The 15311-nt window shown below is 36.3% G+C and overlaps 1 protein-coding gene across 8 annotated transcripts in view; it reads left to right on the forward strand.

Annotated features, from left to right (window-relative positions):
• The window catches only part of PDLIM5 (PDZ and LIM domain 5), a 218023-nt gene that overhangs the window by 155513 nt on the left and 47199 nt on the right, over positions 1–15311 (forward strand). For 7 of the 8 annotated variants that reach the window (XM_030819136.1, XM_003257525.3, XM_030819137.1 and 4 more), the window contains one exon: positions 11757–11944. In XM_030819136.1, the coding sequence (XP_030674996.1) occupies positions 11757–11944 (188 nt within the window). Of the gene's footprint in view, positions 1–1636; positions 1757–3734; positions 3879–4641; positions 4774–11756; positions 11945–15311 lie in introns of all 8 variants that reach the window. The other variant, XM_004089022.3, reaches the window with a different exon arrangement.

The raw sequence follows: 15311 nt of genomic DNA on the forward strand, positions 1-15311 counted from the left end.
TGAAGGTGTGATAGAGCGAGGGCTGAGGACAGTGAGGAGTAGAAGACTGTGCAGAGGCCAGGAGGGGGATAGAAGCAGGGCCTATTTCAAAAAGAGATGGAAGGCCCAGTGGACTGGAGCAAGCCATAGAGAGTGGACGAGCTTCGTGACATAATGCTGAAGAACAGGTAGCCCAATATCACTTAGAGCAGGGCTAGAAGGTCTAAGCAACAGACATGATCGCATTTGTATTTTTCAGAGTTCACTCTGGTAGCTGTGTGGAGAAGTTATTTTCTAGGATAGGGGTCAGCAAATTTTTTTCTGTAAAGGTCCAGATAGGAAATGTGCTAGATTTTTCAGGCCATATGGTCTGTCACAATTAGTTCTCATATCATATGAAAGTAGCCATAGACATATGAAGAATGAACCTGGCTATGTTCCAATAAAGTTCCAATAAAACCTTATTTATGGATGCTGAAATTTGAATTTTATATAATTTTTGTGTGTCATATTATTATTTCGATTTTCTTAACCATTAACCATTTAAAAATATGAAAAGTATTATTAAGCCATACGAAGACAGGCAGGGCCTGAATTTGGCCAGCATGCCATGGTTTGCTGACCCATGTTACGGTTCTTATATTTCTTATTCTCTTAACCTTTCTGATCTACCTCTTAAATAATGTTTTAGTTCTATCATACATTTTTCTTCAACTGTCTACATTTTTTCAACACTCTGGTAAAGGTATGACTAATGTGAAATAAAAAACAGGAATATAACCTCTCCTTTTCTATTTTTTAATCCATTTGAAAATCAGTGTAACATGACTGACCATTCTATTTTTTTATCTACAGACTTTTTTTTAATAAAATGGCTAATTTTGTGTTTTTCCTGTTTTATTTTTCTTCCCAAAGTTTTGTACTTGGTGCTTTCTTTTTTTTGAACTTAACACTGAGTTTTTCATTTTTTCTTTACCTGGCAATAGTTCTTCTAGAATTTACTTCTGGCATTCTATATAAAAAATAGTACAGATATCAGAAAATTAAAGTAAAGAATACTCAAAACAAAGCCCTATGATTGCATGCCACCATCTGTTGTATGAGCAGATAAAATAGTTTGTTTACATCAAGATACACAACATCCATATAACTTCAGATCTACAAACAGAACATTCTGACGTGAAACTTTTGGTTGCTTTCATATAGGGCACTTTTAGGCAGCTGCCTCACAATGTTCTGGAAAACATTATATAGTGGAAATAATACAGATAGACCTGGTCCAAATTCCACCTGACCCTTACTAGATGTATTGTATTGGGCAACTTAATTAACTTCTTGGAGCCTAAGTTTTTTTATAGCATTCGAAATACATAGTCAGTGAATGGGAATTTCCACCTCCTTTTCCCCTGTAAGCATAATATTTCATTACATAGAAGTAGCCATATTAAAGAATTTTGGGTGAAAACAGCCCATATTTTGTGGTGGCAGAAGTGTTGGTTTTTGTTTTAACCATTTGTAGATGTGAAGTAAAAGAAAACCAATAGTGTCCCCAAAATTGAACTAATAGACCTTTAAAAGATGGTATAGATGATAAATGTCTTTTGTACTTTTCATTAATATTTCCTTTGCCTTATATATTTTACTTCTGAAAACTTAGGTTTGACAGTGCTCTGGAAGACCTACGTAAGAGTGGACCTCATCCACCTGCAACTCCTCAGGTCTTAACTATTGGTAGCCAAGTGGCCACACTTTCTAAAGTAGCAACTACTTATTCTAGGTAGACTCTTCCTTCTTGGTGTTTCAAAATTTCAAAGCTGGTAGTGAATTTAAATATACTAAACTGTTTGAAAAAAGAAAAGATGATTGTTGATTACAGAACTGACATCATTAACATATCAACAAGAAAGCTTGGCACTCGGCCTCAAAACAGTGCTTCTCACTGCTTTTATATTTTTATTTTTGTTCAGTTTATAACTTCTAATATAGAATCAAGAAATCTCTTTTATTTATTCACTTTGTGATTTGGAAAGTTAACTTGCTGGCTTTGTCATAAGTCTCCTTTTCTGAATTAGAGCATTTGCCTCAAAGACAGGTAAAGGTCATATACAATATGTTACCAGGTGCCCAGACATATTCTAAAGATATTCAGATAGGTAACTGCTTATGAGATATCACTAGATTCTGCTGATACTAAATCCTTTTCTATTATTTGTGATGCAGTATGATTAAAGAAATTCATTACTGTTTCCTTTTCTTCCTGGAGGAGAATAAATCAGCTGATTTATTTTTAAGTGATTTTTCAATAGACTAAGTTTCTAGTTCTTATTATTCACCATTACGTCTCCAAATAGTGACCATTGTCTCAAAGATGCAGAGTAATTCAGAAACTCAGAAGTGGAATCACATGATAACTTTATTCTTCCCTTTGACATTCATGTTACCTACCCTGCTCTGCCATTGATAACATCTTTCTTTTCTCTTTCCAGACCCTGACGTTTTCTTTTCTAACCATTCATAACAGTTGTTAAAACTTAGCCATGTAGTTTAATTTAATGGATAGACTTAGATAGACCAAAAGAAAAATTACTTAATTCTGTATCATTTTGAAAACATAGCTTGCAACTATTTCCTTAATTTTTTTTCTAATGGCTTTTGTAAAGTTATAGCCTATGGAACTTGGAAGAATGACTTATCAAATTCTTCCAACAGGAAAAAGAGACTTATGTCAACCCTCACAGTTTCAGACACCTAAGCTCACATTAACCAGAGGTTGAGTTTGCCACATAATTACTTTGTGTTGGAGGTGGCCATTGAAAAAAGTGGTCATACTGTAGTGATGATGCTCATTGATAAGTTGCACCCATAAATGAAGAAGAGAGACTACAAGTTTCACACTATGCATTTATACGCTCTTTTTATTTTACTTAATAACCAATTTGAAAATCATTACAGTCATAATTATAGAATGTTCATTCCTGTCCAGGCATTTGATCTTTTCTAAAAGGCCAAGGGAAAATTATTATTTTAAGTAATAAATACTTATTAGTTCTGAAGATAAAATGCTATACCTGCATTTAAAAATGCTTACAGAACTAACTGAAAATAGAAATATGGAACTCAGCAGAAAAGGTGATGTTTTGATCATATTCACTGTAACATCGGTTTATTTTTGCAAAGGTACTTTCCCTCCTTAAATAGCTTTACTCTCAATATTTTAAACAATTATCTCTTTTCATGTTAATATATATTGCTGCTTCTCCATAAGCAGTCAGTTGTACCTGCTTCTCCTGAAAATGTAAGTCGTATTAAATGTCACGCTGTCAGTGTATGTCATCTCTAAGGTAAAGCTCATTATATAGAGGCTTTTTGGGAAAAAACAATTTTTCTTTCTATGCTTATAGAAATTCAGACTTCACGTTTAGATTTATTTTCTACTAAGTTGTTGGCAAGTCAGTCTTCAAATGTGTGATACGAGGTAATTTTAAATAGGAATACAGTCAGTGAACTTAAATACATTCAAGAGTATTTGTATGTCAAAATCAGCTTTATGGAGGATTATACATCAGCTTTTAACTTCTGAGAGAAACCGTAGGAACAGAAACTAAATGGCCTGAACTCCTATTGCACTTCTTACACTTCACACTTTTATAATGCTTAGATATTAATATGAAATGGTTGCTGTCTTGTATTTATTATGCTACCCTTTCTCACTTTCCTTTTTGTTCCTCTCCTGTTTTTCTTTCCCTACCTGTCAGTTTAAGCAGCTCCACAGGAAATGTGGAAGATTCTTTCGAAGGTTTTCGAAACTTTTCTACCTTCTCTTCTCCTGCTAGATATAGTGCTGCAGTTCTGAGCAGCGCAGCTGCTACTGTGTCTGCTGTTATTGCTACAAAAACCAGGTAGAACTACACATACAGCGTCTGTCTGATGTGATCTCAGCGCTCTTCACTGTCTTACAAGTCACCTCAAAGAAAATATACCCGTTTGAAGCAATCGTAGCTCTATCGTGAGCTCTTAATTGTGTAGTGGATATTTTATCTAGGTTGTGGATAAATCTCACAGTATTTGTTACTGGTTTTTTCTTAAAAATCACCTTTTAATCTCTCCATTGCTGCCATTTATGTATGGTATTTCTCAGTTGCGTGAATTATTACATGTTGTGTGCTTCTTGGCCCTTGGGTTTTTACGTTTTTCAGGTTTTATATTGGAAACAAGAAAGTATTAATGAGTATTTTAAGTTTCTATTGATTTTATCTTCTCCCACGACCTTTAAAGGGTGATCTGAAGACTACTCTCCCCTAAAAAAATAAAATTATGTCCTTCCCCAAAAAGATTAAATTGGTTTTGTTTTTGTGGTTTGGGGGTTTTAGATAATTTCTATAGTCTTTAGAGCTTCAAATGCTTTCTAAGTGATGGCTTTGACCATTTTGGTGAAAATCTAATCAATGTTATATTAATGAGTAAAGCGATAGAATAAACTCTTGGCGCTTCTTTTTATCTTCGTTCATCCTCCTTTGCTGCTTTCTGCTTCCCCTCCCTCTTCCTCTCTCTCCCCACCCTCTCTCTCGTAAAGGAAATGTTTCAAATCACAGACCTTAAGAACTACTGTCTGCTATTGGTAGTGTGATTTTTGACTTAAAACTCTTTCTAAATGCTTACCAGCCTCTACACTCCTGAAAGATATCACTCACTCCTGGATGCACTTTACATCAGCCCTGTCTCCAAGCCTTTAGCTTTTTCCTATCTGCAGTCCTCAAGGAAATCAACTGGCTCTATCCATGTTAAGAAAACAAGGTACTGTGGGAGCAGATATGGCAAGTGGTGGTTTGCTGTTAAGCGTACTGCTTTCTCTAACACTTCACCACTGTATTAACAGGCCAGGTGAGAACATGCTAGAGTTCTAGGGATTTGTGCCCAATTTTGAATTAACTATAATGTCAATGCCATGCTAATGCACAAGCACAGTATGTCCTATGATTATTAACTCACCTTTTAACCTTTTGTGACATCTTTCCTTAGCATACTTGATGTTTGGTGTGCAATTCTGCGTAATTGTGCAAGTATTTAAATTGCAGTAGAATTTCTGTCTTTTATTGCATGGATATAGCTATATTAGAACCCTCAAATGTTTGATAAGACATACCTTTTGGAAAAACAAAAAATAATGATGATCAATTTTGATTGGCTACATATTATAGTTCTTAAATATGAAGGTTTTGCTTGGAAAAGCAACTTAATTTTCACTATATTTGGGAAATGGTAAACACCAAAATAGATTTTTCTCCTAAGCTTAAGGATTAAGCCAGAAATTTTTAGGCATAATATAAAAATAAAAATATCACAAGTGTTTACTAAAGATATAATCTCAATGAATAACTGTATACAATGATTTTTGACAGAACATAAAATCAGTGGCAAAATGTACAACATACTTAGTGAAAACCAGATATAACTAGGCTGTCTATTGATTAGATGTTTGTATTCTAACCACTGTTATAGAGATTTTTCAATATATTTACCTGGGCCAGGTGCAGTGGCTCACACCTGTAATCCCAGCATTTTGGGAGGCCGAGGCTGGCGGATCACGAGGTCAGGAGTTCGAGACCAGCCTAGCCAACATGGTGAAACCCCGTCTCTACTAAAGATACAAAAAATTAGCCGGGCGTGGCGGTGGGCGCCTGTAATCCCAACTACTCAGGAGGCTGAGGCAGAAGAATCACTTGAACCCAGGAGGCAGAGGTTGCAGTGAGCCGAAATCACGCCATTGCACTCCAGCCTGGGCGACAGGACAAGACTCTGTCTCAAAATATATATATATATATAAAATATACATAAATATATATTATATATAATATATAAATATATTTATTATATATATAATATATAAATATATTTATTATATATATTATATATATATATATTTACCTATTATTCTGGGTAACTTTTAAGGGAGGTGTTTAAACAAGGGAGAAAGATCATAGTACATTTTTCTCTAAGAGAAGACAATACCTGAAATTATATTATATATTTGCAGAATATTGTGAGTGTTCAATGAGCAGAAGTCTTCTGTTGTCAGGGCTGAGATTGTACAGAGGCAGGTTACTGACCAGGCTTAGAGTACACTTTGAGTACTTGAGTACACTTAGACCACACTTTTAGAATCTGGTAAGAGCTATAGATCCTCTCTCCAGAAAAGTGCCTGCGTGCATATACATGCAAAAGTGTGCATGCATTTATGGACTGACTGTGCTGTCTATGGCCCCACCTCCAGAGTGAGTATTAGTAGTCATCACCATTGCTTCTTATTAACAGTAGGACACAGACAAAACATAGTTTGATATTGAGAGAGGGAAATGGTTTCTAAAAAGATAGTCCAGTTGGCATTCTGGGGTTTCCTGAGGAGACTCTTGCTAACTTAGTGAGAGGAGTACCCAAAAGACCAGATACACTTTATCCTGTATGATAGTAATCATAAAATGTGTCAGAGACATTTTATCTTGATTTTTACTTTTATGTGATAGTAATGTTTAAAAGTATATAGTATAATAGTTTTTATTTATTTTTTCCATTAAAATACATTTTTCCATTAAAATATATTTCCATTATAATATATATTAGTATATTATACTTTAAATTTTGGTTTACAAACTCTAAGTCAAAGAATTTTGCTTAGGAAAATATTAAAAATTTTCTTCTAAATATGGAATTCTGGAAGGAAAGACACTCATTACCCTCTCTACATGTCCAGGTCCTTTAAAGGAGTTCTGACAGAGGAATTCTATAAAATAAACAATTGCTCGTAACTAAGGCCTTTCCAGAAATATTCCTTTCTTGCCATTTCAGAATCTGTATATTAGTATACCATTTTTTGATAAGACTTTAGCCAAAAACTGTTTAACTTAAACATTGATAATTAAACCTGTGATGTGCAGTTGTCTTTTAAAAAATTTAAACATGTAATTAGAATAAGTTACTCTGAGAAGTATTCTTCAAGCAGAGTTTTTCCTTTGAAAATGGACTTAAAATTCCCAAGTATTCTTAATCTGTATCTGAGCTTTATTTGTTGTAACAGTTAAACAAATGTGGGAAAGGAATGTAAACTCAAGATAAATCAGGTTGCTGACACTGAGAGTTAACTTTTCTTTCTTTTCTTTTTTCCTCATTAGCTCCATCTTGAAAATAAACTTTTGCTCTATTAGTGTACTTGTCTCTATTTTCAGTTTTTGAAAAAATGAAAAAAAAATCTTGGTATTCTTAAGATAGAAGTCATATCAATCTATCATTTCAGTCCCTGTTTATTTGGTAGATTAGTGAAAATAACCGTATTTTAATATCAGTGTCTGTGGTATCAGCCAAGGGTATTTATGGATTTACACCAACTTCCTCATTAGAATTATTTAGAAAACATTTAAATTTTATTTAGGATTTAGTTACACCTTAAATAATTTAAATTTAGAAAAAAATATATTTGAATCATGAGTTCAGAAATAAAATAGCATTCTAATTTAAGTAACAATGCTATACTATATTAATACATTAATCATTAGAAGTTTCTTGCTAGTGATTATTGATAATATTTTATTCCTACATTAATATGGCCAGTGACTTTTAATCCTTTTTTTTTTTTTGAGATGGAGTCTTGCTCTTTCGCCAGGCTGGAGTGCAGTGGCATGATCTCAGCTCACTGCAACCTCTGCCTCCCGGGTTCCAGTAATTCTCCTGCCTCAGCCTCCCGAGTAGCTGGGACTTCAGGCATGCACCACCACGCCCAGCTAATTTTTGTATTTTTAGTAGAGACGGGGTTTCACCATATTGTCCAGGATGGTCTCCATCTCTTGACCTCGTGATCTGCCCGCCTCGGCCTCCGAAAGTGCTGGGATTGCAGGCATGAGCCACCGCACCCAGCCAGTCCTTTCATCTTTAGTACAATGTTTTTTTACAGAGACAAGGTCTTGCCGTGTTGCCCAGGCTGGTCTTGAATTCCTGGGCTCAAGCAGTCCTTCTGCCTTGGTCTCCTAAAGTGCTGGGTTTACAGGCATGAACTACTGTGCCCAGCCAATACCAAATGTTTATGTGTTCTCTTTAAGTAGTAGCTAATAGTTAAAATTAGGGAAAAAATGTTAGATTTTTAGAGGATTGGGCATCATATATTCAGATATATGATTGTCTAGATAAACCCTAATATTCTTCCATTACAACATGAAATGGTTCAATTAAATTTTATCCTCAGAGAAAATTGAACTTCAGATCAATTCTGGATTTAAGCATAAATGGAAAAACTGCCTTGGTAATAACTTAGATTTCTATGAATTCTTTATAGTCTACTCCAAGCCCTTTGTAGCTAAAGAGTACTGTTTAAGATTTAAACGTCTCAGGCCTCTGAGAGAGAATGTATACAAACCTCTGTACAAAAGATACAATCAAAAATTGAAATTTCTTTAGCTTATATGATACTTATTCTGTGGGAACTTTAAGAAATATTGTGTGTTTTTAAAACTGAACTGAGGAAGCAAGATTTTGTCTGGGGTCAATACCCTGCACCCAAGTGATCCATAGTACATTTAGAAGCAAAATTCTTAGTGCAGTTGAAGGATGCTTATTTAGTAAATGTACTTGTTGCTAATTTTATTATCACCAAACCAGATATTACAGGATGTAGGAGTAAGAATCCCTTTTATTTCCTGAGCATATACTCTCTGCTGGGCACTGTGCTAAGTAATTTGCATGTATTATCTCATATCTTACTTAATTCTTAACAGTAACCTTGGGATAAAAGTAGCATTTTTATACCATTTTACAGGTGAGGAAGTTTACCAAGTTTAAATAATTTACCTACAGTCACAGTAACGTCCCGACCCTCAGGTAGTTTATAATGTAGTAGAGGAGACAAGATACTTAAAGAAGTGACTATTAATAGTAATTTTAAAACAGCTATTACAAATCAGCATAAAATTATATGCCATGCAATTAACACATGTCCTGAATTAAAAGGAGTGTCTCTACTGCTGGAGGCTTGAATAATTAAACAAAATAATGTATGTTAATTTGAACACAGTGCATGATGGATTATTATATTTACTTCTATTATTATTAGTTATGGATAAGATGTGGATGGGTGCAGAGAGAGAGTAGAAAGAGGTACCTTGTATATAGAATCTGGAAAAAAAAATGTAGAATTGTGTACAGACAGTAGGGGTGGCCAGAATATAGTTTGTATAGCATAGTGATAGGAGATAAGATTAGACTGGTAGATTGTAGCTTTATCTTAGAAGGCTTTGTATGCCATGCTGAAATATAACTGAGCCTTCCACAGGCTAAATGGCTAAATTCGTTGTGCAGCATTCCATCCTCTGCTTAACTAGCTTCTGGTGACAGGGCTGTCACAGAAAGCCTCGTTAGGAACAGATTTTTTTCCTTTGGAGGATTTTTTTATATTAGGAAGCACCTTTTATTGAAGCAAATCCATCTCACTGTAGATTTCACTCCTTGACATTAGGCAAACAATGTAGTCACATAGGGTGAATCTGTATGTCAGACATTTGAGGATGGCTGTCATGCTTCTCTAGGTTTTTTCATAACCTGGGCTACTATTACCAGTTCCTCCACCCAAACTGTATTAAGCTTGACACCGAATTCCTCTCTTTTAAGTCAGTTTGTCTGGCAGCTCTCCTGGAATTAAATTTTGATTCTTTCAGATGACTATACATTAAATGGTGATGGATTGGGTTTTGTTATTTCCAGACTATGTATTTTTGTTTCATCTATAATTCCTAGCATTGCTTGGTCATATTTTTTTTTTCTTAGAACCGTGATTATATACATTATTAATTAGTTTTAAAAATCAAATCCACAAGAGTAATTTAATCCTAGAATGAAAATGACCTCTATATAAGTATTTCAAAAATCATTTATTTGTAATGAGTAAAAATGTTGAAAATAAGGCTTACTTTTATTATTTGAATACAGTAATTATGTAATTATCCTTTCAATATGTTAAGGTTATATTCTGTGCCTTAGAGTATGCTAAGCACTTTATACATAATTATCTTATTTAAGCCTCATAGAAATCTTATGAGCAAAATGTTACTCAGTACACTTAAAGTACAGGTAACTGAGGCTTAGAGATGTAAAATAATTTGTCCACCACAGTGCTTTTAAAAGATGTTTATAACCACTATACTGTAATTTCGAACCCTGATTCCATTAATGCTTTTTGTTGTGTTGCCTTTACTGGTAATTGTGTTCAATATTCCCATGAGGGAGGCAGTCTTTGACTTTTTATTTATGATAAAGATTATTAAAGTGCTTAAAGTTTTTTATTGTATAGCGTGTTTTATTATCAAGCAGGTTTTAGTTTTTTAAGTTAAACTGATCAAAAATAATAAAAGCTGATGGCTCTATGACACTTGCATTTGAGAGAACAAGAATAGGGACCAATATTTCAAGAAAATCATTCGTACGGTTTTTCAAAACTGTTTAGTGTCAGAGATGCCCCAAGACCACTCCTAGGTTTGTTGTTTCACTAGAAGGACTTACAGGATTAGTATATAGTTGCACTCATGACTAAGATTTATTATAGCAAAATAATACAGAGCAAGATTAGCAAAGGAAAAAGGTGCATGGGACCAAGTCTGGAGGAAATGAGTCTTGAACTCCTGACCTCAGGTGATCTGCCAGCCTCGGCCTCCCAAAGTGCTGGGATTACAGGCATGTGCCACTGCACCCAGCCTGAAAGTATTATTTTTAAGAATTGTTATTATACTTTACTTGATAGAAATAACCACTACTATAGTATTATATCATACCAAAGCATATATTTTATAATTTGAAACAATAAGTATTATTGTTTCAACTATAATTATTATTTTTTTGGAATTATTATTTTTTTGAAACAAAATTATTTTTTGAAACAAAATTATTATTTTTGAAACAATAAGTATTATTGTTTCAACTAGAATTTTTTTTTTGGAATTTTTTTTTTGGAAATGATGTTATATGTAATTATAAATCACAAATGACTTGGTAATAAGGCCATGTGGTCTTCAAAACCAAACTGGAACTAGCATAGATAAGACCTCCTGTTTAAACAGGTAACACTGGTTTAGAGAAGATAATGGCAGTCTTGCCTCTTTTTTCCCTTTATTTTGAATGCATGACACTGGATGTTCTGTTAGGCAAAGGATGTTGTTTCTTGTTTATTGTTTTGTGGCCAGTGCATAGCACAACCAACGTTTGGCATATAGTAGGTGCTTAAATATTTATGAATGAGTGAGTATGTGAGTAGAAGGAGTAACTGGGCTGGGAATGGTGGCTCACACCTGTAATCCCAGTGCTTTTGGAAGCTGAAGTGGGATGATTGCTTGAGGCCAGGAGTTCAAGACCAGCCTGAGGAGCATAGTGAGACCCCTGTGTCTACAAAAAAAAAACCCCAAAAAGTAGAAGAAGAAAAAGAGTAACTGGTAAGGGCTGAGGTGTCAGGGAAACTTTTATCATTTAAAATGATTAACCGTATAAATTTTCAGTAGCCTAATTTCTCGTGGTAGACCTTTTAGAAAGAATTTTCAAAGTATGAAACAAATGCAATCTGACTCCTTTTTCTTTTTTTCTGTTTTAAAGAGAGGCAATCCCTCAGTCATGACTTCAAAGATTTTCTTTTCTAAAAAATTGATTAATTAATCAATGGATTTTGATTGATTAATGGATTTTGAAAAGAAAGGATTATTGCTAAGTTACATTGCTACCACTTCACCAAAGATGTTTCTTTATTTCCTTTACAGTAACTCTCAGGAGCCTTCTCCGCAGTTGGCTTCCTCAGTAGCTTCCACACGGAGCTTGCCCGAGAGCCTGGACAGCCCAGCCTCCGGCAGACCCGGGGTGGCCAGCCTCACAACTGCAGCTGCCTTCAAACCGGTAGGATCCACTGGCGTCATCAAGTCACCAAGCTGGCAACGGCCAAACCAAGGAGGTAGCCCAAAGAAATCTCTTCCTTCTTGCTTTTCGTAATGAGTTTCATTATGAAAATGTGTTCTGGGATATATGGTAGAATTCACTGGTAAAACCCATTCTCAATGGCCCAAGATTTAGAAAGGACTATGAAGATTAGCGATTTTTCTCTCTGAGACATCTCCTAAACATTCTTTGTGTGTATTTGATACAGTCGCATTTGCTATTCATAATTGTAGGACTGGGCATTTCCTTGTTTCGCAGAATAGGAAGCATGTGTTAAATTGTAAATTTGGGTCTTATTTAATAACAAACTATATTGTTGGAAGGTTATCCTTGGAAATATAACATTTTAGTTTTGATGATATGTACAAATAACCACAGAAACATTTATTGCCATCAAACAATTACTGAAGAAAGCATCTTCCAATTCTTGTTCTTACAATGCATAGGGAAGAAGGACACAGTATTAGAAAGAGCATTTGAGCAGCAGGATGGAACCGCCTGGCCTCAGTCTGAAAACCTGAGTTCTCATTGACTTCTACAGATTAACAGCTTTTTTTTTTTTTTTTTGAGACCGAGTCTCGCTGTGTCCCCCAGGTTGGAGTGCATGCAGTGGCGCGATCTCAGCTCACTGCAAGCTCCGCCTCCTGGGTTCACGCCATTCTCCTGCCTCAGCCTCCCAAGTAGCTGGGACTACAGGCGCCCGCCAACACGTCTGGCTAATTTTTTGCATTTTTAGTAGAAACGGGGTTTCACCATGTTAGCCAAGATGGTCTTGATCTCCTGACCTCGTGATCTGCCCGTCTTGGCCTCCCAAAGTGCTGGGATTACAGGCGTGAGCCACTGTGCCCGGCCTGATTAACAGCTTTAAATAAAGTCACATAACCTCTTTGACACCCTCAGTTTTCTGATCTGCAAAATGAAGAAAGATTAAATCATTTCCTATTTCTCCCAACATGAACAAAGTTTATGATTATGTAAAAAGAAGTACCCCTTTTAACAGGAAAATGGGACTGTACTTAAATGTTGTTAATCTCTTCTCACTCTTTATGCTCTCCCTGGGTGATCTCTCATCCAGGTTCCTTTCATTACTTAGTCATCGATAATTTACAGATCTTTCTCTCCAACGTAAGCGACCTCTTTGCCATCTCCTGGTGGCGCCTCAAATCCAGTATGTCTGAAAATACCATTTCCTGTCCCTGGGAATTGCACATCCACTCAGTCACCAAAGCTGGAATGTAGACTTCTAGACCCTACGCCCCACATCCTCACAGTAACTAACATCTAATGGTTTTACTTTTTATTATTTCTCAAATTTCTTCTCTGTGTCATTAGAGCCATTGCTTTGATTCATGACCTCTTCATTACAAATGACTTCTAATTTCCCTGTCTTCTTTCCACTCCTTCAGTCTGTCCCCCATACCTCCATACTACAGCAAGTGATCTTTTTTTTTTTTTTTTTTAGAGATAGGATCAGCCAGGCGCAGTGGCTCACGCCTGTAATCCCAGCGCTTTGGGAGGCCGAGGCCAGCGGATCACGAGGTCAGGAGATCTAGACCATCCTGGGTAACACAGTGAAACTCCATCTCTACTAGAAATACAAAAAATTAGCTGGGCATGGTGGCGGGTGCCTGTAGTCCCAGCAACTTGGGAGACTGAGGCAGGAGAATGGCATGAACCCAGGAGGTGGAGCTTGCAGTGAGCCAAGATCACGCCACTGCACTTCAGCCTGGGCGACAGAGCGAGACTCCATTTAAAAAAAAAAAAAAAAAAAAAAAAGAGATAGGATCTCACTCTGTTGCCCAGTCTCCCAGGCTGAAGTGCAGTAGCACAATCATAGCTCACTGTAGCCTCAAACTCCAAGGCTCAAGTGATCGTGCCACTTCAACTTCCCTAGTAGCTGGGAATTATTATTATTATTTTTCTGGTAGAGATGGAATATCACTATATTGCCCAGGCTGCCCTCGAACTCCTGAGCTTAAGCGATCCTCCCACCTTGTCTTCCCAAAGCATTGGGATTGCAGGTGTGAGCTCTCATGCTTGGCCAGCAGCAAGTGATCTTTCTCAAACTCTGATTTGCTGCTTTATTCCTCTGCTGAGAATGCTTGACTCTCTCACCCTTCCTTAACAGATCATTTAGGACCTTTTATACTTTGGCCACTACTAATTTCTCAGCCTCATCTCCTGCTTCACCCAATTTATAATCTGTGCTTGGTTGCACTAAACCATCTTCAGTTTCTAAGACATGGCATATTGCCATGCTTTTCAAAGTTCTTACCATTCTGTACAGAATGTACTTCTTCACCTAGCCCTCTAATTTCTAGTCGTTCTTCATCAGTTTTGAGATGAGTGCTGATTGAGTACCCAAGAGGCCACTTTTCACAATGTGATAGCTTTAAGATTGATCACAGCTGAGTGCGGTGGCTGCTGAGGATCACTTGAGCCCAGGAGTTTGAGATCAGCCTGGGCAACATGGCAAAACCCCATCTCTACTAAAAATGTAAAATATTAGCCGGACATGGTGGCACATGCGCCTGTAGTCCCAGCTACGTGGGAGGCTGAGGTGGGAGCATCATCTGAGCTCAGGAAGTTGAGGCTACAGGGAGCCGTGATTGCACCACTACACTCCAGTCTGGGCAACCGGAGTGAGATACCTTGTCTCCAAAAAAAAAGATCACTCTTTATTCTTTTTAGAATATTTTTGAGATTTGTAAGAGTGAATTTTTAGTTAATTTAATTAGGAATCCATCTTTGTTTTTGTATTTTTCACAGTGTTTAAATATATTAGACACTAAATAAATTCCTTTATTTATAAATTATTTTTAGAAAACATTATTTATACAGTCTATTTTATAGTGGCATGTGTTAACATGTTACTAATTTTGCTAAGAAGCTAGAAGTGGCTGGGCACAGTGACTCATGCCTGTAATCCCAGTACTTTGGGAGGCTGAGGCGGCTGGATCACGAGGTCAGGAGATCGAGACCATCCTGGAGATCAAGATCACCTGATGGGTGAAACCCCGTCTCTACTAAAAATACTAGAAAAATTAGCCAGGCGTGGTGGTAGGCGCCTATAGTCCCAGCTACTAAGGAGGCTGAGGCAGGAGAATCGCTTGAACCCAGGAGGCGAAGATTGCAGTGAGCCAAGATGATGCCACTGCACTCCAGCCTGGATGGCAGAGTGAGACTCTGTCTCAAAAAAAAAAAAAAAAAAAAGCTAAAAGTATTTCTGTTGTGTTGGAAAGAGGACAGGCCATGGCATATGAGTTAGACTATTTTAGAGGAAAGACTTTTATTACTTCTAAAAACTTAAAACATTTAGTCTAATATTATTAGTCTCTGAAATTTCTGGACTAGTAAAAAACATTTAGTCTAATATTATTAGT

This window comes from Nomascus leucogenys, chromosome 9, assembly GCF_006542625.1.
Source record: "Nomascus leucogenys isolate Asia chromosome 9, Asia_NLE_v1, whole genome shotgun sequence".
Classification (NCBI taxonomy): Eukaryota; Metazoa; Chordata; class Mammalia; order Primates; family Hylobatidae; genus Nomascus; species Nomascus leucogenys.